Genomic DNA, 26,748 nt, shown 5'->3' on the forward strand with positions numbered 1-26,748 from the left:
TGACGGTGGAGGGAGCCCTGGCTGATTGCCGAATAAAGCGCGTCGCAGTAGTCGAGCCGAGAATATATAAATGTCACATGTCCGTAAACAGCTGTCCATTCTGTAGTCTTTGCTGCTAAGGTTGTTCCATGGTTTGTTGATGTAGCCTTTGGAGCTGGCAGAAGTTTTCCGAAGGGCAGCTTCCTGAAGCCAACCAATCAGAACGGAGAGGGCTTCTCGGGAGGCGGGACTTGAAGAGACTGTTTCAGACAGAGGCTGAACTGAGGGGCTGCAGAAAGAGCCAGTATGAGATAAATAAGGACTTTGAGTTTTTTTGAACTGTAAATCATGCAAATATATTCCAGTAGAGCCTCAGAATAAAAATATAGACACTGAACTATGCATGATGTGTCCTCTTTAAAAAAAATAATGTCATTAGAGTCTGTCACACTTCATCCAATGCAATTCTTGTTCTGGCATTTGCCAGAATGACAATTTGGCTCACATAAGAAGAACACTGACAAAAATAAATCTGATAATGACAGGAACGTCCTAGTGGAGGTCAAATACATGGTCGAAAAATTAAACACCGGCCCGTTGAACAGCAAAAGGAAAACGGATCTCCATCATGAGCCTGATGACATGAAGATTAAGATTTGTTGGGAGCGCCAAAGTCCTTCTTTTTTGTTACGATCCCTCCACGTCAGCTGGACAGGAAAACACTGTCCTTCCTAAAAAGACTGTAATTATAAGATATCCACTTTATTTGACTAACTCAGACAGCTGACGCCTCATATTATCTTAAGATAAATATTTGAATACGTTTTTGCTCTGTGGATTCTGTCCTCCATCACTTACATTGTAAGGGCATCATGAAGGGATGTTTTAATGGTCAGTATGAACAGGAGGGATGATTATGGCAAGAAAAACCTGTCTCAGTGTTCACATGGGTACCTGATTGTTTAAGAGAGACTTTAAAAATTGTGAATCTATCCTTTAACACTAAGAAAAAAGCCTTTTCACATGTCCCAACGTCTTGCTTTTACTATAAACACTATATCCTTTAACTTTCCATTAAAAAAATGTAAAAAACAGAATTCCTCCATTACAGAAGTCAACAATAATAAACAATTAATTATAATAATTAAAAGAAGATGGCAGTAGATGATCTCAAGCAAAGACACTTTAGGTTTTCTCTGATTTTACACAGAAAATTACAACTCTACAGATATCTTGTGTAGTTATGATGGGTTTTGACACATAATACTTATCATATTACAGTCTGTATGGAAACAGTCTGTCTGTCTCTGGGCTCTTGTTCAGTCTGAAGGTGCGGCTGCTCTGTATGGAGCATATGGTGACTGAGGCATGTGATTCCCCGGGGCTCTGCCTTTGAAACTATGGAGGCCAATACAGTATCTATTCCCCCTTACTGGGACAACCCATTACTCTCTGTCACTGCCCTAAACAACGGTGTCACCTTTCTATTCTTAGTCAAATACGAAAGCAGGTATATTTATATGAAACAGCAACAGGACTCTTCACTTTGAAGGAAGATACTGTCATGTCCTGTCAGCCTGTGCGCCGTTAAAAATGGACTGTTGTGAAAAATGAGAAAGGAAGTCGACAGGAATGTTTTGAAACACGTCCGTAGTTTTAAGACTGGTCATGATGCCGCCATAGTTTGGGGTTAATCCGTAGAAAATGACTCCTAAACCTGTAGAGTGTAGAAAGATATTTCTGTTAATAGTTATTTTCATGCTGTAGTGTTGACAAATTAAAAATATCTTACTACTGTGCTAAATCATCCCTCCAAGTTTTACTACTTTTTTTTTACCATTATGACCCCAATTACAGTACGAGGGACAACTTGAACACACTGATTTGAGATGTGAGACAACATTTTGCTACAGAGGAATAGACTGTCATCCAACTAAAATGAGTAACAACAGGCTGAAAAGCAGTGTTTTGCTGCCCTCTCTGGTTGAAAGTTCAAACTCTGTTGCACCTGTCAAACGTGTGGATTGTTGCACCTAATAATCACATCAAGGGGTCCTCGAGTTCACCTGCGTATCAGCTGATGGTTTGTCCCACATCACAAACCACAGATTGTTCTTCGTATTAGCCGTACTGTATAAATATCTTTATCTCCACTGAGTGCACCAAGTTTATATCATAAAAGCAGACGACATTAAAGAAGAAGAAAAAAACCTTCAAAACATCAGACATTAGATTTAAGTATTAATTGAAACATCAATGTATTATTCAAAAGCAACACTGCTAAACCATATACAACTAATATTAATCATGTCCTTAATGAGTTCTCTGAAAATACTCAGGGACACAGAGTATTGAGCCTCTGTAAATTATTCTATGAGAACGGAGCAGAGTATCTGAACCTCAACTGATGCCTGTCAGCATCTCCAGGTGAGAAATAAGCTATTCATAAGACCTTTGTAAATAAACAGGAGCCAATAGTTTCAGCATATACAGGTACAGCAAAAAATACATTTGCATACATGACTGATATTGACTTTGACAGTTGCATCGTGACATCAAGAGAGAGAAAACAAGCGCACCCTCTTTACTGAAAGAAGGAAAAACAACATAATGTAACATTTAACTTTTTGAAAACCCAGAAGCTGCAACCCACTGCTGTCCATCTTATAAGTGTGTTTTGAAAGGACATAGCAATAGAAATAAGCTTTTAACTAACTTGCCACATGGGGGCAGCAGAAACAAGTTGTGAACAGAAAATGGACATATTATCAGCTTTTACGTGCATAATATGTAATTTCTGCTGCTAGGGGTCTCTCAATCGAAACAAAACAAAACGAAAGATGGAGTGTGATGATGTTGTGAAGTAGCGTGGGATCATGGGAGTTGTTGTCTTCATTGTTAAACAACCAGTTTCTCCGGTTAGGATTCCCTCATTGTTCAGGAGGTTTTTACTGGGAGCCGAATAATACACAGACGTCTCCTCCTCTCCAGGACAAACAGACCTGGTGATTAAAACAGGTAAAAACACTGAATAAAGCAGTTTCACATTAAAAATCAGTGTTTCTCTGACGCTGTTTGCTCAGCTTGTTTCTCTGACAACTTAAGATCCAGACGTCTGATGACTAAAATCCTTCATCCGGTTAAAAGATACAGTTAAAAATGACCAAAATCTAAAAAGTTTAGATTAAAAATGTGGCTTAAAACTGAATAAAAGTCAATTTATGTTTCTGGCAGGCAACCACAACATCAATGTATGACTGATTTCTCTGGGTTTGAAAATTGTTGGAAACATTTGGGATAATGTAAGTACACAACTCAACAAAATATATAACATAGGTCTAGTCATTTTCAGACATTTTAAAGCGGAATAGTTACATATTAGGGATGTGCAGAGAGCCCAGTATTTGTATTTGTATCTGTATTTGTTGAGGCAGCAAAATTATTTGCATTTGTACTCGAATAAAAGTGGAAAGAGGCTTAAAAATCCTGTTTTTGTTTTTATTATGCTTTTAATTTTAGAAAATTAAAGTGTTACAATAAGTGTTCATAAATAAATTACCTTATGCAGGAGGTCCCCACTCTGGGTCTGGAACTGGAGTCTCCCAGATCATAGATGACTGACTACTGAGCTAAAAGTTAACTCATCGCCTCATTGCAGACAGACTTCTAACTAACAAATATTTTTAAAAATATTTGTATGAAACAAATATACGTGAAAAACCCATTATTTGTGCTTTGCCGAATAATGTATTTGTATTTGGGCACACCCCTAATACATATTACAGCTTTATGTTGATATATTGAACTTGTTAGTAATCAGTTGCCTATTCACACATCCAGCAGTTACGGAGCAACATTATCATTCATTTGGAGTCGTGTTTCTGTCCACCTGGTGACTGTAAGTCCAATATTCACTCTCTTTTAGCTCTGTTTTTGGTCTCCACCACCTCCTGAGGGAAATATCTGGCTCTTTAGCTGCTAAATGCTCCACTGTGTTCACCAGCTAGTCTACAGCTAACTGTGTCTGTTTGCTGTTCAGTGCTGAGCAGGTAGTGTACGGTGGACTTTTTAAAGCTTTTTCTCTAAAAACAGCTGTCTGCTGCGGCTGAAAATGACGCTATGAGAGCGCTGAGAGTGAACCAAAACAGTAAAGTTGCAGCCGGACAGATAAACAACGAGCTGAAACTCACTATAAAGCTCCATAAAGCCGAGAGGAGCTTCAGAGTCATTGTCATCTCTGTAAGTTCATCACTACGAGCCACGCCTCTGTCATGTCATACATTAATTTAAAAAATATCGCCTATAAGCGACCATAAAATATCGGTAAACAAATTCTTACTCTGAATTTAGTTTTGTGCCAAAGATTCTAATTTTAATGCGAAATACTGACAACTGATAGCTTCACTCTCTAAACTGGTAGGTATCAGTCACGGGAAAAGCTGCTGTGAAGGTGGAGAGGACCTGCTTCAGTTGGCTTAACGTGTACTTCAGTGAGGCTTAACTAATGCAAGCGTTAAATAACTGTGGTGTCATCCTCCACAGCGGATCACTGGATCATGTAGGACGCCTATTGTTAGTCTCCTACAACCACCTTAAATCCACAATATATGAATAATTTAAACCCACTCAGAGTTTAGTCACAGCATCAATCGACTCTGATGAGCTGGGAATGTATCAAAAAAGACATATTAAAGATAATTTACCTTAAAAGTCAAGTCATATGAAGTTAGAATATACAGTAGACTCAAGGACATATTATGTCCTATTCAAACAGCCCTCCGTAATCTTCCTTGTGGGGTATTTTTTTTCTCCTTGAACATCTGATTCTCAAGTTGCACTTGCCTTAAATAGCTGTTCTTCAATCTCTGCCTCTCTTTCTGACTTGAGTTCTCTCTCCCAAATTAAAGTCTGAAAGAATGTTTATTGTTATAGCCAAGGTTATGGCTGCCCGGGCAATTTGGGCAAGCAAGAAAAAAAACGAGCGTAGAATTCAAAAAAGGGATGACTGTATACAGACGAGTGAATAGAAAGTGAAAAGCCGCTTAAATGCTTAATTCAACACTGATGTTTATTATATGCATTTTTGCTCTGCGTTGCAATTTTTAATCAGAGGAAGGAGGATAAAAGCCATTAGGTTCATATGTGCACAATCTCTATTTTTTTTATTTATTTATTCCACAACACAAATCCTCAGCATGTATGTGTTTGTCTACACTCATGTGTCTGTGATGGGTTGTAGAGTTTATACTGTACCTCTCCAGGAACTCATAAGGTCAGCGACCTCCTTCTACCGTCTTTGACCTTGTTCGTCACATCCCCGCTGAGGTCTCGCAGCGCCATAAAATACACCCTGTTGACAGCTCCGGCTACTACAGAACAAATGAGATTGTCAGAGCCCTGTAGGAACGCACGGCCGCGGCTGCCGCTTTGCTCTCACATTTTCATTTCTGACTTTATATCTCTCATCCGTTTCAGCCGCTGAGATTTAACATTGGCAGAGTTAAGCGTGAAACATATCTGAGCGGTTCGGCCGTCGCAGCGTTCGCTCAATCAAACTGTCAGTGGTGCTGATTAGCATGAGTCAGTTTGTTAATGTTCTGGCTCCAAGGCCTAATGAGTTAATCAGCTGGCAGGTTCTCCCGAGGGCTGGACTTTTCTTTATGGCTCTGAACTGCTTTTACCCCTCATGGTGTCTTCCATCTCTTCCTCAAAGCCCCGCAGCTCCTGCCAAGGTTTCAAGTGACAACCATTCTGTCACTCTCTTCCTTCCTTGTTCAACTCGTCGGGAGGGAAGGGGAGGGGGGTGGGGGGGGATGAAGTGACTGGCAGTGTGAGTGAGAGTGTGTGTTTGAGTGAGAAGAAGAGGAGGGGAGGTGAGGTGGGGGGGGGGGGGGGAGGCTGCTGAGGTGATAAAAAGGGGATGAAGGAGGAAATGCAGGCAGATCCATAGACAAGGAAGGAGGAAGACGCTTTCAGGAGGAATCACTATAAAAAGACACAGACATGCCTGTGCCCAAGACGCCAGGTAAGCTGGTCCAACCTGTAGGATTATAACAGAATCTCACTGATCTAAAAACAAAAGTGGAAGTTGACAAGTGTTCAGATGTGATGTTCAGACGAGTGAAAAAAGGAAATAACAAAACATTTTCTTTTAACACACGATTTTAACCCGTTTTTGATCAAATGCTTGTAACTTCACCATTGATCACGAAGCATCAAAGCTTCTATACAGATTATTAGTACTTTATTAATTTTAGTCCAGTGGTAACAATGTAACACAAAGGAAGGACAACAAAAAAGGAGGATAAGTGTCACCTCTAATATAGTGAAGATACTTCTGATATGCAGTTTATTTGTGTGCATGTGTGTCACAGTTGTTAAACATGAATATTACTGAGTTATCTGTGGTAAGAGTTAGATAGTTACATGCTTATGTCTTTACAAACTCAACCTCAGTGTCCTTATATAGTGCCAGTCAAAAGTTTGGACTGGTACTACATACTTTTGACTGGTACTATATGTAGGTTCCTCTTTTACTGACAATGTTCTTGGAGCTACAGTAAGTTTATGAGAATAATGTTTTAACAAATGATGACAGAAATGCAAAAGATCAAAGGGGTAGCAGGATGCGAACGTCAATTTTAGCTCTTTATTAACTGTCTCAATAAGAAATATTTATGTTGTTTTAAAAAGGAAAATATAATGTGTTAGACTTTTGTTGAGGTAGTGTTTGTTTTATTAGTTTAAATCAGTCATATGAGATGAAGTGGTAGAGAGAGATATATAGAAAGGCTTGGAAAGGGAGCCATTAATGGTAGTGATAATCGATCTCATGAGGGAATCCGCGTAGGTCATCGAGGTTCGTTAAGCTGAGGAAAGCAGGAATGTCGAAGGGGGCAAAAGTCAGCACGCTTTCTGTCTGACATAAGGTTCAAGGTTAGATACATAAAGCCCCGCTGCTGTAGTAACACTACCAGAGAGTCCGAGTAACTCAAGAAACTGACTGCTTCTGTAGATGTCATTATTTCCTGTGATTATGTCTTATACAAAGTGCTAATCAAGTGCTTATTCTTAATGTGTGTTTATATCTTAAAAGAATATCATGCTAAATGAACACTTGTTGTGCCACAGCATTTGGTTTTTATTCCACTATCACTACAAATAAGGAAATAATTTAATGAAAAAATTGAAAAACATGTCAGGTGTACAAATAAGGGCCTTATTTCATTATGAACAACGAGTGTAGCAACAGCTTACCATATACTGTATGCAGCACAACATTTAATAACCTCAGCGCTGAAACATTAACCAACCATTGATGCAACAGTGTTAATATTGTGACATTAAACTGTACACGCCGGTAGTGTATGTCGTAATGTTTGTATCAGTCATGAGGTTTAAAATATGCTCCGCCTTTGTCAACAACCACCTCAAAGCATCATAAATCAACCGGTCGCCCTGAAACCCGAGAAAGGAGCGCACGCATGCATGAGGGAAGGAGGGAAAAGATGGCAGGAGGGAAACAGATGAAAGCGGAGAGATGAGCGGGATGATTTGTCAGAGGGACCTCTGTCAAGTCAGGTGTAACTACCTTGCGTACGTATCTCTGCACCTCAGACACCTAATCTATCTGACCCTGATTGCCTCCCTCATTCTGTTTCGCTGTCTCCTCCGCCGGCATCCATCTACCCCTCGCCAATCTGCAGGAAGTTCACCATATCGCTATCGTTATTGTGTGGAAAAAGTCAGAGCTCCCGTTTTTTGTGGATTTCAGTCAAAGTATCACAAGGGTTGATAAAAAAATTCTCTGCAGCCTTTAGCTTATAGAGCTCTTTCTTCAGTCCGCCGGATAAAATCAAAAATACTTTTTGCTAAAAACACGAGACGTCTGTCTTAGTGCCTTAAAAGTACACATTTGGTCCACATGTGATCTGAAATATACCCTTTCCCTTTTTATTCTCCATCATGAAGTAATTCCATCCACACTAATGTGTCACCAATCCAGTGTCCTGACATCACACGTATCATATTCCCGACACCACCTTCTCTGCAGGCTCTTCTTGTTCTTGTGTTTCCACCCATCCCAGATTGTTGCCCCTCTCTTGAACTTCATCACACTTTCTCAGTTTTGGAGCCCCTCTGCCCCTGTCGATCAGCTGGTTAAAAGCTCATGTGACTCTCCCCCTCGGTGGCGTCTTGCTCGAGGACTCGAGGAGCCGTTGGGGATCTGAAAGAAGCACGCATCCCAATAAACAGCCACGAGAATAGTTCTGATGTAAAGGATGGGTGGCTGTGGCCTTGTGGATGCATGAGGGGGAAAGACCCCTTTAGAGAGGGAGGAGTATACCCACTTCGTTAGCTCATGGTTGACCCACATTTAAAAAAAAAAACAGGCTGGCAGGATCACCCTCTTTCACAACAGCTATGGATTGTTGCCTCTTTTGTCTGATGAACCAGTGGGATCTTTGCAATGAGCCACTTACAGAGTAATTAGACCTTGTGCAGCACCAGTATTGATGTTGATAGTTGCAGGGTGCCAGGGTGGCGGTTGGCTGGTGCTGCTCCAGAAATAACAACACAATTTTTAATTACCAGTAACACTGCCAGAGGCTAGCATCTTTTACCCCAAACACCCCTCCCTCCTCTCTTAGGACGGGGCAGATTCGACACCTACAGCGATGCCTGAATCCACGAGTCCGTCTTGTTTTTTTTATTCGCGTGCAGCAGTTGTTTCGTAGAAGGTTAAACCCCCTGTCGCGTCTATACACTTCAGGCTAACGTCTTGTGAACCCGCGGCCCCTCAACCCTCCAACCGCATGTTTCACAACTGGCCCAGTGTAGCATTACCTCATACCAAGGCCATCATCGAGTTCTCGCAGGTATGCGCCCGCAGCTTGATGGATTACAGACAGATGCAGAGTCAAGCAACTGTGCTGCGAGGTCCTACAAAGAGAGTGTGAAAAGTTAACTGAGCCCTGATATATCATTAACAAAGATTCTTTGAACGCAGCCAAATCGGTGTGTTGTGCTGGCTATGGATACACACCCAGAATTTATCCCTCATTCTAAAAAGCTTCCTCTGTGATTTGAGAGAGGCCTTGGCCTATTTGGAGCACAGGCTGTGTTGATGCGAGCTGGAAGACAAAAGGAAATGAATGGAAAGCTGAAGTGGATGACAGCTTAATACGGTATTTAGAGCCGCCTTTGTTTACCGAACACCACAGATTCCTCATCCCTAAATGAGAGTTGCATTTAGCAATTGTTTTCTTATGTTGAGACTGCTTTATTCACATAATAAGAATTCATTTAAATCGTCAGGAAAGTTTACAGCGGTGCCATAAAATCTAATCTTCAGTTTCGCACCCCCTTTTTATTCCTCTTCCAACCCTATTACCAAATCCCTTCCTTTCTCCTCCCTTGTTCATCCATAAATCTTCATCCTCATGTGGGGCAGAGAGGAAAAAGGAGAGGAAGAGGGGGGGAGAAAGACATCACTAGTGGAATCCAAACAGCCATAATTCTTATCATCATCACTATAACCTCGCGTTATATACGGCCATCCCATCTCTCACATTCCCTCTACAGGCTTGCATGTCTAATCCCTCAGTCCTCAGTTACAACAGGCTAAATGCATGACCATTACAGCACGCACGCAGACTAAATAACACAGGAATGTCAGCACCTTTAAAGATTTATGAACTCAACTCGGTGGGAGAAACATTATTAGTGACCTTTTTTTTCTTAGTAGAAAGGTCCCTGTAGAGCTCAACGCATGCTTCAGAGATCAGGATGAAAGACAGGAAAGAATGAGAAGAATAGAGTAATAGCAGTATAATCAACACAAGATGACTACTAATAGTAGCAATAAGAGCGTAGTCAGTGTAGTCTAACTCATTTGATCCCACTGTTGATTATGCAGATTATTTACTTGATTCATTGATAAACTGTTTAACGTCAGAAAATAGAAAAAATGTCAAGGTGACGTCTTCAGATTGCTTGTTTTGTCCCACCAACTGTGCAAAATCCCAAAATACTCAATTTACTATCACAGAAGGTCATGTTTTTGCTTAAAAAATGACTTAAAAGTCAAGTTAATCAATGATGTTGATCAATGAATCCACTAAATGCTTCAGCTCAACTTCATTGCTCAGATTAAAGTATATTCAAAATGTTTGCATATGAATTTAATTGTGATGTGAGTTTGCATGTCCGATAATTCCTCATATTTTATCACTTCAACCCATTAAATCCTTTCGGAAATCAATTGTAATTATAGCTTTTTAATCCATGCAAGGACAAGTTTTTGTAAAGCTTATTCAAAGCACCTTTAAAAAGATCTCATACATGTTTAAGAGGTAAAGAATCTTTTAAAAAACATTTAAAATATTCAACATATTCAATTTTTTTCCCTCCCTACTAGCTGAAGCTCAGCAACCAAAAAACAAAAAGTAGGTCATCCAAATACGTAATCATCTCTCCTGTTCCATTCCTGGTCTGTGTATTTTAAAAACTGCGAGCTCCTTTCTTTCAGTAACTGGTGAAAGGCCACAGTCAAGATAAGGAAACTGACATTTGGTTAATCCAAATCAACAGCTGCTGGGTGTAATTTCTGTTTCTTAAAATCTAACCTCAACATGGTTTCAGGGCTCAGAAATGCATCTTCTGATATTATTCAGAGTTTTGGGAGCGTGTTTAAATATATTTTTTTTCAGTAAATGTGCTTGTCAGGTGTCAGTAAATTGCTCCTAAGTGGATCTATTAAAGTTTTAAGCTGACCTGATTTTTAAAAAAATTCTGTTAAAAATAGATTTGACTGCTGTGAGACTCGATGAAACGCTCAAAGCAGACTTGTGTGTTTGCTGTTTTTCGATATGACGATTACAACATCGACGCTGGTTTTTACAACATCCGTCACTAATCTGCGTGTCGAGCTACTATTGAATCATTACCCCGAGTTTATCTCCTTTACCTTCTCCTCCTCCTATAGGAGGTGATACTTTATTCAGCACATACAGATACAGATGATCAAGAATGGCAAATTAACTTGGCAAATGATGTAGGGAGAGCAGAGGCTTAAGTGTACCCCGATTCTGCCGACAGCATCGCTCTCCATCCCCGTCATAAAATGGTGAAACTCCATCAGTCATGCTCTGCCCCCAGCATGGATGCCAGCCAAGTGCCAATAATACCATTGATACTCATCCGCATACTCAGTTTTATAAATAGAGTGTTTGAATTTTAATCTTCTCTTTATGCTCTACTGCCAATATTCCTCATTTTGATGTACGTTTGAATATTATGCAAATATAAAAAGACATCTCAGTCACACCATCGCGCGGTTTAAGTGCAGTAGCGGCGGCGGCTTGGCCGCGTGTGATCATGGGGCATAATAATGGAATGAGTTGCATTTAAAGTGGGATTAAGGTGCTTTTAAAGCATTGAGGGATTCCCTGTTGAATGGCACTCGCAAACACGCGTATAAATCGGAGCGGATTGGAGTTTTAGATATTAAAGAAACATCACTCTGAAGGAGAGCTGCTCATAAAGCAGAAGAAATCTGATTGGTTTAGTTACTCTCGCTGGGCGGAGCCAACGATTCTTTGAAGTTAGCCGGCGAATAGCGGGAGACATTTTATTTTCAAAATCAACAAAGCTAACAAGCTTACTATGATATGGCTGCATAATAATCGTCTCTTATGCCTCCACTCGGCTCTGGTCTACTTCAACTGAATATTAATTTTAAGAATCCCAGTTGATTCTGTGTTTAATACACAGAGAACAAACTTCTAGAAGCATCTGTACATGAGACGTCTCCAGTTTGATGTTGTGCGATGATGATAGAGCTCAGGGCTTTTGTCTTTCCAGCCTCCATCTGTCGACTAATAAACTTTTAGTGTATATTTTTTGCATTTAATCTCACTATATGGTATATTTGAGGTTCTTGTTACCAGTCCCAGATAGTTATCTACTTAAATATTTGAGGAACAGCTGAAGTAACATAATATTTATTCTTTTGCCTTAACCCAAGTCTTATACATATACAGTGAGTAGGAGTATTTTACCCATAACAGTAACATTTAATTATTTTACTTGCTTTATTGTCCCTTCTTTTGTTTTTAAACCCAAACATCATTAATTCACAATATGCTGAATATCTTTATCCATACTTTTCTGATTTCTCTTCTATCTAATTAACTTATTTGGGTTCATGTCTAATTGTATACTGAGACATAAATATTTAATCTGTTTTTTTGCTCTTATTTATACTCTCATTGCTCAGGTGAAAATGTTAATGTTTAGCTTTTCACATCGGAGTTGATGTTTATTCTACAGTAAGAAATGAGCTTACCTTATAAAAATGTTGTACGTCTACTTTTGCAGGATCAAATTATTTAAGAATGAGGCCAACTGCTTATACTGTGTGGATTAATTTAATTCAGCGGTTTATTTACTTCACATCCAGTTGTCTTGGAAGCTATAAATATGATGTTATGCTTTATCCTTTATGCTCTGAAGAAAGCACACTGTTGCAGAAATGTCAGCTCACGGAATAAAGTCTACGCTGCATATTATATGTATATATATATATTTATATGCTTATTTCCTACCAAACATTTCTCAAGACATCTTGAGCTGTAGATCACACCTCCCCTGTTTTGACACATCAGCTACAAAAAGGAAACTTTTATGATCTTTAGGAAATATTATGTCTAGTAAATAATGTGAGTAATACAGGAATGTATTCTGAGGAAGACTTTGAGTAAACCATTGTTGCTCCAGAGAAAGTCTGACTCTATTTAAACTGCAACGTGCTACTTGTAGGATTTGCGTGTGCACAGCTACACGCTAATGAACACACGTGGTAATATGAGCTTATAGTTTCACCTGTCACTGGCATTTGTGTGTCCGGTGTAGACGGGTGCAACTGTGGCGCTGTGTAAAAGGGCACGAGGCTGCATTAACTAAGTATGAGCAGTGGGAATATGTTACCACCAATTGGCATTATGCTCAGTGAGAGAAGAGGCCATGCTGGCCCCAGTCTCTAGTTAACACGTCTGCTGTTGCCATAGCTTACGGTTGTAGACACGCTTAAGTGACTTAATGTATTCAGCAGTCCTCAAACATCAAGCTCCAACAAAAACAAAACCACTTAAGTGCTGCGTTCCTCGGCGGCTGCAATAGATGTATCTGACTTTAAAGAGACAGCTGCTCTGTATCTAGCATCAAAACACATATTCAAACAAATTCATATGAGGAATTTGTGCCCTTTTTGACTTTGTTCGACGATGAGAGAGAAAAGATTTCAAGATTCAAATGTTTGGCTTGGCCTGACTCTTTTGGCTTAACCGACTGAACAAGCAAGAGACGTACGCAGCAAAGGAAGACAGGGAAATGTCAAGAGAGATTAACGAAGCACATTCCACAGAGGTTACCCTTCAAAAGCAAAGCGGTACGAGAGCGCAAGAGAGATAGTGAGAGACAGAGAGGGGAGAGAGATATTCAGTGGAGGGTGAGCTCTGTACTGTAAATCATTGTTTTTTAGTATTATAAAGTATTATTTATTATTTGTTTTCAGGTGTATTGTAAAATCTTCCTGAGATGACATCATACAGATCGTTGGCTCTCATTGTAATTGTCTCCAGCATGTTAATGTATGAATAAATGTACATCTTACTGTATTAATTATAGATTATAATGTGACAGAAGAAATGGTGAACTGATTGATGCCCAGTTTATGAAAGCTGCTGGTAGCACTCTGGCAATTACCATAAGAAGTGGTAACCAATAGCCACCATGGCTTATTAGGAAACGGGAGCGCCATCTATAAAAACCAATTGCCAACTACAACGGCTTGAGGCTGAAGCCAGTTTGGAAGCACCTTAAAGTGCAATATCCCCAATGATGCACCAACAGACTCCCATTCAAAAAGCATCTTCTTCTCACTAGAAACAGTCAATAATTTTTTCTACGACTCATAATAGTCTCAATCTCTGAATTCAGGCCCTCTAATAAGTGTGCTGGTGGTCAATTTGGAAATTATTGCTCCGTTAATAATATCTGAAGACTTATAGTAGCTTTGACGTCTGCCATGTGGGCATTGATTGACAGCTGTGATTGATAGTTAGCTCACCTGCTACTGCTACTAAGTTTAATATTACTTGATTATTGTTAGCACAATTTGGCTAAAGCAGCTAACGTTAACCCAAGAGTGCACTGCTTGGTGTTCTCAGAAAGCTAGCGTTAGCTTGGGTCTGAGGTAGCGGAGTGAGTTTTAAAGGCAACACCCTTATTTGGAAGGTCGTGGCTCCAAATGGAAAAGATGGTGCTGACCATAAGCAGCAACTCTGGGCTTCGCCTCTCTAAACCAACGGGTGGGTAGTATACAGTCGATAAAAACCCATCAACAGAAAATCCAAGAAAGGTGGTTGACTTTTGGCACGGCTGGGACCAAGCTGAATTTATTTCCATATTTTTGATTAATGTAGTCCAGTCATCTCTTTTGTAGCAAACTATTAATTGAAATTATTTTGCAGAATCTGACTGGAGAAGAAACCCGCTACCTTGGACCCAAGCTAACGCTAATTTACCATCGAACACCAAGCACTGCATGCTTGGGCTAACGTTAGCTACTTTAGCTACATTGTACTAACAGGACAGGTATTGTTATCAAGTAACATTAAACTTACAGAAATATTGCGACAATAGTCCGACTCAGTGCGGATCCCGGAGCCGGGAGAGAGCTGTGGGTGAGCGAACCGTCAATCACAGCTGTCAATCGACGCCTACACAGCAGATCTGTGTGGGCAGACACAGGGGTTGGATGTGGGTGGGGGGGCAATCTGATACTTCCACATTGGCTTCAGTCTCAAGCCGTGGTAGTTGCTGCTTGGGTAGTAACTAAGGAACAAATCAACAATGAATCATGAACAACCTGATAATTGACGAATTGCATCGTACACCACACTGAGTAAAGTGTTAATTTTATGTCATGACTGGTACAACAAACAAACTAACACTACACTGTTTTACAGCTCAAAATTATGAGTAATACATGAACTGTAATCCAGTGCAATATATATAGAACATTACATGCCATTTAGTGGATGATTATATTCTAAGCACCTTGAAGAATCAAGAGTGCATGCATTTTTTAGTAGCCTATCTGTGGTCAGAAACTAATCCCCAACCCACTGTTAGTGTTCAGCTCTATAACTGAGCTTCAATAGCCAACGCATATCTTTTTCACACACACACACACACACACACACACCTCCTGTGTCTCACTTTAGGTATTATGACATTTGCTTAATCTTAATCAGTTTATGGTCAGATCCATATTGTAAAGGATTAAGGCCCTCGAGAGTTTAAAATTATACAGTGATAATCTTTTGGAAATAAAAACACAGCATGAAGTAATGTGTGTATTTAAAATGACAGGGTCAGCGAAAACTGAGTAAATTAAATCCTCTTTCAGCAATCATCTCACATGATATTTGTTATATATATAAACTGTGTATAGCTCACCTCCCCCCCCCCTCCAGTGAAGAACCCAATCCTCAGGCTCTTAACGTTAAGGCTTCACGCCATCCTTGACCCCAGCTGACCCAGTTCATTCTTCATCTCTCAACCCGTTTTACTTTCCACCTCTTCGTTCTCCATCCCGCTCAACTCCTTTTCTCTTTTTTCTTCAAAAGAAAGTTGAATCAGATTAAAGTAGGACAAAGAAACGGTGGGAAGAAAAATGCTGAGAGTAGGGATTTGCATTAAGTGAAAAGGAGGAAGGAATGGAGACCGCGAGAGACATTATTCATTTAACAGATACCTGGAAGACAAGGAAACAGACAGCTGGAGAGTAAAATTACAGTATCTAGACCAGGGAAGACTGACAATGAAGCGTAGATGGTAATGAGAGCGGAGATGGATCCACACAGACAGTGTTCATCAGCTGTGTATTACCTTCAGCATTAGCACGGAGAGTTCAAGGGTCAAAGTTGTCTTGGTTGTGACTTAGCAGAGCTTTTCCTACAGAGCAGACCAGACGGGCCTGTGATAGAGGAAGAGCTGACAGCAAACGGAGAGAGCACCTCATAAAGTGGGCTGAAGGAGAAACAGGTCATTTATGGATAATTACAGGGAAAAAAATGGTTTTAAAAGCTGCACTAGCTAAGGTTTTTTTGTAAAAAATACACCCATCTTATCAGCCTAAATCGCAAAGTAGAGCTACACTAGAGAAAAACGTCATACCTTCACTAATTGAGATGCTGCAGATTTGCCCTATCTGCCCAAATTAAATATCAGAGTCGGGTATGGGACTGATGAAAACTAAAGCCTGTATTCAGCTTTTTTTCGACCAAGATCATAGCTTCCCATCATTTCCTTACATACTGGTAATTTTTAGCCATACTAGCAGCGTGGCTCTAGGGATGGCGATGGCGGCAGTCTTAGTCGGTCCACAACTTTGGTCCAGACTTGACAGCTATTGTAGAGGCGAAAATATGATGAGTGTGTGGAATTGTACTAAGTAATACACAAAACACTAAGGGTTACACAACACCAATGGATAGGCGAAAGTTCTGATTACAGAACTGGTTACAGTTTCTGGGAAAACTTTTACCAGATCGGCTTGACCTACGCCGGTCATTGACCCATCCAAAAAGCGTTAGGCCACCACATAAACAGGAGATCCCTGGAAATATTAGGAAAAGGGGGGGAGCAAAGTACACCACACACACACACACACAGCAGAAATTAAGAAATGTCCAAATGATGCAGAGACATCTACACCCATTGGTCAAAGTCCAAGTGATCATTTGGCTCACGAAAGTGCCAAAAAAACATAAGCAGAGAGTCACGTCCGCCTTTGGTATAAATAGATGTGGGTGTGGAGTTGAAGGGGAGCTGCATTGATGATTTTCTGAATTCTGTATGTTTGTGTGTAATGAAATAAACTCCTGTTAGTTGTCTGCTCATCTCTCTGGTCTCGGCGTTTGGTGTGAACATCTTTAATATAGCCTGATATGAAACCTCTATACTATTTGGTGGATTGAAATGAAATTTGGTACAAATATTCATTTTCCCCAGAGGATGAATCCTTCTGACTTTGGTGATCCTCTGACTTTCCTTCTAATGCCGCCACAAAGTTAACATTTTTGTTTTTTAGTGAAATGTGTTGACAGCTATTGGATGCATTTCCATGAAATTTGATAGAAATATTCAAAATTTCGTAAAGACATTCATGGTTGATGATGAACCTTGAAGATGACATTGTGGTTTCGAGTAAAATGCCTTGACCACTTTTGGATACATTGATGTGAAATTTGGTACACACAATCGTGGCCCCCTGAGCTTGAATTGTAATAACTTTTTGATTCTGACTTTTCCTCTGAGGCCAAAATTCTGTCCGTAAACCTGCATTAAAGGTGCAGTGTGTAGAATTTAGTGGCATCTAGTGGAACTGACTCAGCAGAAATGGAATATAATATTGATGAGCATGTTTTAATTAGTGTATAATCACCTGAAAATAAGAGTCACAGTGTTTTTGTTACCTTAAAATGAGCCCTTTATATCTACATAGGGAGCAGGTTCTCTTCTGTGGAGTCCACCATGTTTCACCGCCATGTTTCTACAGTAGCCCAGAATGGACAAACCAAACACTGGCTCTAGAGAGGGCCTTTCGTGTTTTTCGTGAGTTTCGCAGCCACTGTAGGTTCTCCTACACACTTGGGAGGGGAGCAGGAAGTGTATTCAGTTGGTTACAATCTGTAATCTCACTGCTAGATGCCATTAAATTCTACACACTGGTCCTTTAACTGATTTTTTTGACCTCTTGGGGGCAACGGAAAAAAGTTGTGGACACAAAATATCATCAGATTTTTAAGTTATGTTGAACTTTTAGGAAACATTTTCTTATTTAAACATCCAGCAGATAGGGAACGACATTATCATTCATTTGAAGTTGTGTTTCTGTCCACCTGGTGAATGTTAGTCCAATATTCACTCTCTTTTAGCTTCTGTTTTTGCTCTCTGCCAACTCCTGAGGGAAATATCTGGCTCTCTAGCTGCTAAACGCTCCACTATATTCACCAGATAGTCTACAGCTAACTGTCTCTGCAGGTAGTGTACAGTCGGGTTTTCAGAGCTTTTTCTCTGAAATCAGCTGCCTGCTGCAGCAGAAAACGACGCCATGAGAGTCTCTTAAAAATATCAACACTAAAAACACTCAAGGCCTGTCATTTTCAACATATTAACTCTGTAATGAGCACGAATATAAATAGTTTCCTAACCAGCAAGAGAGTGTGTACTCTGTTCAGAGAGACTCACCAGTGTTTAACTTTTTACTTCTTTTGTCCCGCTGGCATCCTATGGTAAACACAAGTGTTCGGTGTGTATTTTACACATCACATCCCATCCTTGTTACCTCTGAATATTCAATTTTTTTTTCAAACACTCATTGCCACTTGGAGCTGCCAACATAGATATGCACTTGAACAGCTTTAAATATTTTCTCTGGGGGAAATATTTGATGTGAGGTAATCATTTGCATCCCCTCCCCCTTTGGTCATAAAATCTTTCCACTTTGGACATGCAGAAAATTCCAAAGCACTTGCCAGATACCAAACTTCACGTTGTAAACTTTCCAAATGGGAAAAAAAAACAGGCAGCACTGAGCAGTGAACAGTTTATAAATAAGATATGAAAGGATGATCCTAATAACATGTATAAAATCCCTGTGTAATCATCCGTAGAAGAGGTAGCAGTGACCTTGATGGTCTAAAAATTCTTTTGTGGAAACTCAATTTACTGCACACAGACTGTTTGCTGGAAGTAATGGAGGGAAAATGCACAGTGATTGCTGAGAATCTCACCACCTTGCCTCTTTGCAGTGAGACAGCACCCAGCCGGAGGGTAAAAAGATTTTATGTTTGTGATGTTTTGTCATCATATTTTCAAGTTATGATGCAATAAGAGGTTGTCAGTCGGAATATGAATTAGACTATTTTTTTATCTCTCAGACATTAGCAAGTCTAATCTCTTCCAGCTCTTCAAGGTGTTTCTTCCCAGTTTACTGTGTGACCAAAACATTTGTTTTATTCATGTATTGTTTAGGAGAGCTTAAACTAAATTTTTTCAGTTTAGTCTTCAGTCTTTCCCCGGCAACAGTTGCAGCTTTAATTAGCGCTGTTAAAGTTGTTAAAAATGTCACACCACATATACCACTCCTAAGGTTCAAGACAGTCAAATATGAGTTTCTAAGCAGCGATATCTTTCTCTCAGATCTTGACACCGGTGAACCAAAACTCTCATTTGAAATTTTTTATTGATGTGCAGCCTGGAACTGACAATAAATGAGGCTCTGACTGTGTGACAACTGGAACTTTCTACATCTAGGCGAGCTTTATATAACCGATTTTTAGTCAGTAAATACTCTGTCACCATCAAACAATATCAGAGTGATATCATATTCACCTTTTCTCTGTTTCTTTATTCATACTGATTTCATATTAGTGTGACATTACAGGAGCGAGGGGCTGAGCAAGCTTATTTGTCTCATTTCTGACAACTGAGATTGAAGGATGTGTTCAGAAACATCACATGTAGTCATTTTACTTTCATGCTACTGGGGTTTGATAGCATGTAGTAAAATTCATATGAGATTTACCCTGGTCCACTTCTTTTCTATTGTAGCACACACATTTTTGAATTTCAGGATGTTTCTGGTTAAACAGTTATATTATTAATCACACGTATCTGGAAACAGCAGGTGGCTGTTTCCATGGTGATTTTATGACATTTATTTACCGTCCCAGTTGTCTCTCAGGGTGACGGTTGTTTTTTTCAAACACAAACCCGCCTTCTGTCTTCAATTATGTAATGACGAGTCAGAGATTAAATCCTGCTCGGTAAGCGCTAAAATGCCCCATGAAAGACTGAGGATCAGAAGAACACCTACAGTAAATAGTCAGCAGTTCAGTGACCGACTTTCCTCTGATTTAGACGGGTGAGATAGATGCTTCAGCAGGAACCCGTCCCTAAAGAAAGTTTTTACTGCCTGGTGCGTCACAGATCCCCTCTTGGATTGAAGTGCTGAGAGAGGCATTAACAGATTGCTGCTTGAAAAACAAACCTTATCCAAAATAGAAGTGTTGCCCCCCCCCCACCTCCCCCCTCCTCTCCACCAGTATGCCAGACATGGTGTGCCAGCCTTGAGCACAAGCAGAGTGCCAAGGCCGAGCCTTGATATCTTAGACCCAGTGTTTAGTAGGCTCATGGGACACTTGCTCTTACCACTTGTGGCTTGTTGTTGGGTTGGAGTGATAGCTGTCATGATGATGTCCTTATTCATGTCTGTGGCAGGGGCCCTTTAATACGCTTTGCTGCTTCAATTCTACCCTTTAGGCGAAGCGAGGCACTGAAACCTTTTTTAACATTTAAACCGGAGCCCTAATGAGGGCACAGACTTGTGAAATTATTGAAATAGACGGTTAAAATGCGAATTCTACCAACTTGAATTATTACTGTGCAGCTGTGTGCTTTAGTTTGTCTGGCAGACAGAAACTCATGCCTAATCTGCCATCTCATTAGACACCCTTGAGCCTCTAAAGTAACCTAGATCTGGGATCCTGGAACTTTGATGTACTTATCCTATCAAAAGCATTTTTGTCTTGAGGCCGCCCCTTTCAGATTTTTTTTAAGCCCAATTATTCCTCATGATCTCTGAAAAACTTACTTATATTTATCTCAGCCCCGCTGTTTCTGTAAACCATGCCTCATTTGAATCATGCACTATTCCCCTGTTGAAATCCAATATTCTCTCTTTTGCCAGAGGCGAACCCTACAGAAATCAAGGAGAGGTGCACAAAGCAAGGTTGCCTGAATGTAGTTTCCCTATGCGGGTACTTGTGAATGTGTGTTTATGTTATTAAAATGAAACTGTTTATTTAGAAGTGTATATTTTGTGCAGTTTTGTATATTTATAAAGATGTCTGATTTCTATTTGTAGAGTGTTTATCTGCTGTGTGGTTCTTCAGATTTGTGTACATATTGCTCAGAAGGATGCATATATCTATATATACATATATAAAAGCATTGCAGACAAATAGAGCAATGAACAAGCGCCTTCAGTTATGTATAGAAATTATTATTAGTTATTGTCTTCTGAGGACTCGGGATTCAGATCACAAGATGTGGCTCTTTAAACAGTTTACTGAGTCTCGGCTCTTAAAGCCGTGACTATCCAAATGCCGTGCTGCTGGTGTTGTCTGATATGAAATAATGAGGATGTACAAATTAATTTACATAATTGTTGTTTAATTGCAGCAGCCAAGGGCGATAAGGCTGCAGCAGCCCCTGCTGGTGAGTGCCTTCATGACATCCAATCTGAGCCCACAAGCTGTGCTCTACAAATCCAATTTATTCTTGAGTTACACATACACTAATCAGCTATTATACAGTTAAACTATAATAACCACTGAAAAAAAAGGAAATGTTTTAATAAAAGCGCCTCATTCATTTTCTGACACATTTTTCTTCTTTCTCTCTTTTCCTTTTCAGACAAGAAGGGTAAGAAAGACACACTGCATTTAGTGTTTTGTTTGACTGTGTGTCCCATAGATATAACTGTCTGTTGATTATCATCGTAATCATCATCGTCGTCAGTGGCATCATCATCATCTCTCTCTCTCATCTCCAAAAATGATATGTGTCTTTCCCCACATTCAGAGAAGCCAGCGGAGGAGGAGGGTAAGACTACACAGATGAAACAAACACAGAAGCAGCGAGCTTCTGTGGCGATGGGACTGAGTGTGGAGATGCACGATCCACACACACATACACACTAACACACACACACACACACACACACACACACACACACACACACACTAGTAGTTACTGTTCAGTGTCTCTTCGATATTCTTTTATTAGCACCGAGGGCGTTTATTTTAGGTACCAGAGATGCTAATTAAATTAGGTGTTAGGAGCAAAATAGAAGGTGTTTAATTTATGGGCTAGCATCACACTCTATGTATGTATATGTATGTGTGTGTGTGTGTGTGTGTGTGTGTCTATATTTGACTTTCTTATTTTATCTTGGGTATACTTAATTCTGTGGTACAATACACACACATGCAAATTAATCTTTCACATTTGTCCTTCAGCTACCATTGTAAAAGTGTCTCGTTAGCAGTGTTAGCATTCCTCATTTAAACCTTATGGGTGCTGACTACAGGCTGAGGGCTTTGATCAGTGCCGTTCTTCGTTCAATTAAGTACAATTTTAAAAGAGTTGTTCGTCACATTCAGGCGATGTGTTATACACTAGAGGGAAGAATTAGCCACCTATTTATTTATAGAAAAGATTTTCAGTTTGCCATAGAGCTTAATGTCTAAAAATAAAAGTTTGCATCATAGTCAGGAGTGACAAACTGATTTAGTTTAACTGCTTTTCCTGGAGGACAAGTCCATTGTAAAACATTGTGATCATATTTTAATATTAAAATAAAACACGGAAGACAACGCTTGTGACTAAAACAATTAATCTCTTCAGGTTATTTGTTTATTCAATTTTGTAATGACATTTTTAAAATGCAGAAATATATTTAGGTAGTTAGAAAAGTGAGCTAAAGTGTGCCTTATTTAATTTTTAAAGGGGACATATCATACGTTTTGTGATTTTCTGTTATTTATATATTGTTATATTGTCAGATGTCTATATTAAACATGGTCAAAGGTACAAAACTTGAGGTGAACATATATAAAAATGCTCCCTGTAAGTCAAAAGCCGGGGCTTCAACCTGCTCTGAATGCTTCATTTGCAAAATTAGCTCCTCTTCCCCGTAGCCTTTGTCGCTGAAGTTGTTCCACTGGTTGTTTGCGTTGTTCACTCACATACTTCAGATCAGGCTTGAACACGTATGGATGTATTTGAGAAGTTTATATTTTGAGTAAAAGTGAAATCAGACTACTGTTGTTTGTTTATGTAGCCTCCGGAAGCTGACCAATCAGAACAGAGTGGGCTCATCAGGAGGTGGGCCTTAAAGAGACAGGAGCTAAAACAGCCTGTTTCAGACTAAGGCTGAACTTAGGAGCCACATAAAGGACCAGTATATGAAAAATAAGGAGTTTTTTGAACTGTAAATCATGCAAAGATATTCCAGTAGAGCTCCAGAATATAAATATAGACTTGGAAATGTGCATGATATGTCCCCTTTAATATAGAGAAGATCAATCAATGTCAGCATCTAAAGCATCTGTGATATCACCTTCATTTAAAAATGTATTTCCTGTGGAGAAATTCTGAAACATCCCGATTCCCACTGTCAAAACAATCAATGCCTGATTGAACTGAACTGACATGTAAATACTGGACGGTTTTGTGAGTTGTTTGCCCGTAACGTGTCGTGCTCTGGACTTTTGTTGTGTCTTTCTGAGTGTAACTGGAGTCATCTCATGATCACGTTCCCAACCTGCTGTAGACTGCAAGATGATGCTGTTTTGTATGTTTGAGAAAGAAGTCTGAGATAGATTGAGGATAGCAGATTGTTCCTCTCATTTAAGGTCACTGTGTGCTTGAAAAAATCCTGACCTTTCAAATCCAATTGGTAGCTGAGGGTAATGCATTCGACTAAATAGCCCACGGCAGAGGATGTACTGTATGTATGTACAGTATGTATGTAGATCAGGTGGAATCATGCTGCAGCACAGGATGTTTTTATCTGTCTAACATCAGAGTACAGCTCGTATAAGGATGCAGACACAGGTGAAGATGTTTATGGTGGTTTCCTTTGCCAGTAGCACAAAGAAGATAATGAGCAGCGAGTCCCCTGAGAATAAAAAATACTTTGTTTTACACTTATGTGTAGAGTCTATTTGTGAACGTGTGCAGTTCCAGTTCACCTTGTTAGATTAAATGTCAATTCATATTAAGGAGGAAACAGTAATGGAGGATACAAGAAAGAAAGCAGCGTGTGCACGTGTTTCTGTGTGTGTGTGTATGTGTGTGTGTGTGTGTGTGCAGTAGCTGTCATTCGAGATGAATTATTGCATAAACTTTCTGTGGCTCGCTGAGAGACTGATTAAATGTGTGTGTGTGTGTGTGTCTGCAGGTGCAATGACGAGGTAGAGCAATGAGTTATACTAACACTGCAACTCACTCTTGCTCAGTTGTTGTCTTCAAAGGGAAACAGCAGCCACCCAAACTTCTACTAAAGAGTATTTATTAAAACCAAGCGGCAACTACCACCGCTTGAGGCTGATGTCAATACAGAAGTAAAAGTTAAATGCTGGCTCCAAAAAAAATCATAATCATAAAATCATAAAAAAATGAGTCATAATCGTCTCCATTGCTATATTAAAGCTCTCTGTTCTCATGGTCATTTTGGAAATTATTACTCTGTTAATAAGATTTGAAGACTTGTAGTAGCTTTGATGGCTGCCGTGTGGGCGTTGATTGACAGCTGTGATTGACAGTCTGCTCACCTGCTGCTCTCCCCAACTCCAGGACTCATCTGTGTTGGACTATTTCAGTAAATTTAATGTAACTTGATTATGATACCTGCCCTGTTAGCACAATTTAGCTAAAGTAGCTAACATTAGCCCATGTGTGCAGCGCTTAGTGTTCCCAGTAAGCTAGCGTTCGCTTCGATCCGAGGTAGCAGGGAGTGTTTCCTGGGTGTGAAAAGCAACGCCCTGCACTCCTTGTTTGGAAGGTTCTGGCTCCAGATGGAAAAGATGGCGCTGACCATAAGCTGCAACTCTGGGCTCCGATGCAAACCAACGGTCGACGTCACACCTCGCAATGTCCATAATAACCTGAGATCCATAAAAACACACAAGTCTCATTGGACATGGAGAAAAAGAGTGTTTTCTTCTCCTCCAACATGGCTGACACCACTTTAATCTACTTGTAAGGCCGTGTTCAGACAGACAACAGCACTGTGTTAGAAAAAATGCAACTGGGGTGCTGCCGTAGAGGGTTTTGGCAAAAAATTTAACCTGGCTCAGCTTTTGCAGCACATGCAACAAGGCACAGCATTGGCCTATCAAAAATATACAAGCACACATTCCTGTTAGATTAAATTGCAATTTGAATGCTGTATTTCTACTGTTTACCACTTAAACACCACAATGAAACATAAAATGATTGTCGGTTCAGAGTTGTGAAATCCTGTCCACTGTGCAGTGTTAAGCCTTCAAACTCTGATAAGCCTTCAAACTCGTGGATCTATTACTCAAACCAACCTTTTCGGATCATATTTCATTGTCTCACTGATGCCTGAACCAGCACAGCTCCTTTAATACGGGGCTCTTTCTGGTCTGACCTTACGCTAACTCCCTGACCCTTTGTCTCATGATGGTTATACATCCGAACGGAAAACCTTCCCAAACCAGACGTACATAAATTACTTTTCAAACGAAGAGACCAGAACTGAAAGAAAGTCAGATTCAATCCGCACAGACCAGAGAATAATTAGACCAAAATATGACCGTTCCAAAAACCGGTAGACCCGAACAGATCCTAATAAAGAGAGAGCAACGCCGGCAGCAGCATGATGCGTTTACCAGTTAACGAGCAGCTGCGGTCAAAAATAGTAGCAATACAGTACATGCCTTTTTTTTCCTCCTTTTCACAGTTCACACTCTCCGTCTCGCCTCTAAAAACACATTTTGCTCCTGTGATGATCACGGGCGACCCAGCATGTGATCAGAGCTAATAGCAGGTACGCTCAGATCTGATTTTACTGGATATAATTTGCATCTGTATCTTGACGAGAGCAGATGCAGACGAGAGGTGTCAACGGAAAAGTGATTTTTTGTGGCAAAAACTGTAAACTGCAACAATGAACAAACACTTGCAACAGGAAAACCACATCATTTTGAGTTGGTGGGAAAAAAAAAAATTAAAAGTGGCTGCTGTTCCCCTTTAAGTTCTCATGTCATTTTCATTTGGCAGAGATGCAGCCTGCTGTAGCGGGTAAGCGTTGTCCTTTTGCTAAATAGTTCTGTTAATTGATGTGTGTGTGTGTGCTCATTGTGCCTTTAATCTCTTAAATAATCATCAATTAATCTCTAAAATGATCAGTAATCTGTAATTCATAGAGCTACAGTTGGCTCATAAAGCTCCATTTCATCATAATTGTGTGTGAACAGTATATGTGTGTGTTAAATGCTCTCTGTGCATTATTATCTGCATTACTACTCATTTGATCCAGTTCATCTGCTTAACCTGTGCTTATTCTTCATTAACAGATGCCCAGCCTACTGTAGGTAAGCGCTTTGCTTTCTGATTAAGTGTGATTGTCTGTGTGTGTGTGTGTGTGTGTGTGTGTGTGCGTGCGTGTGTGTGTGTGTGTGTGTGTGTGTGTGTGACTGTGTGGGCAATCTCTCTGAAGATATTGTAGTTGTCTCGGTGAATAGGCTTATACATTGTCTTTAATCCGATCTTTGTTGAACTGCTCTTTCATTCATAATCACACACACACACACACACACACACATACACACACACACACACACACACACATACACGTACACATCTCTGCAATCTGACGGGACCAGAGCAGTACTGTGGGAAGTGTTTTAACCCTTCATTGTCTCCAGTTCTCATTTCCATGTACTAACCTGTTTCTTTTCTTTCAGCAAGCAATGAGCCTAGGGATGGTAAGAAAAAAACCCAAAACAAAACAAAACACAATACAACGTTTCCTGGCCTGCTTGTGCTTTCTGTTTTTGTGCTTGCATTGTGTCAAAGTCAAACACCTTGTGTGTGTTA

The 26,748-nt window shown here is 40.0% G+C and overlaps 1 protein-coding gene across 4 annotated transcripts in view; it reads left to right on the forward strand.

Annotated features, from left to right (window-relative positions):
- The first annotated feature begins 5,893 nt into the window (after window positions 1–5,893).
- The window catches only part of mybpc2a (myosin binding protein Ca), a 57,037-nt gene continuing 36,182 nt past the window's right edge, over window positions 5,894–26,748 (forward strand). For 2 of the 4 annotated variants that reach the window (XM_067616330.1, XM_067616331.1), the window contains exons 1-3: window positions 25,011–25,950; window positions 26,226–26,243; window positions 26,616–26,636. In XM_067616330.1, coding sequence (XP_067472431.1) covers window positions 25,932–25,950; window positions 26,226–26,243; window positions 26,616–26,636 — 58 coding nt within the window. In that variant the 5' untranslated portion in view covers window positions 25,011–25,931. Of the gene's footprint in view, window positions 6,005–13,049; window positions 13,490–21,297; window positions 21,334–21,531; window positions 21,721–25,010; window positions 25,951–26,225; window positions 26,244–26,615; window positions 26,637–26,748 lie in introns of those variants that run through there. The other 2 variants (XM_067616328.1, XM_067616329.1) reach the window with 2 other exon arrangements.

The sequence above is a fragment of the Thunnus thynnus genome, chromosome 17 (assembly GCF_963924715.1).
Source record: "Thunnus thynnus chromosome 17, fThuThy2.1, whole genome shotgun sequence".
Taxonomy (NCBI): domain Eukaryota; kingdom Metazoa; phylum Chordata; class Actinopteri; order Scombriformes; family Scombridae; genus Thunnus; species Thunnus thynnus.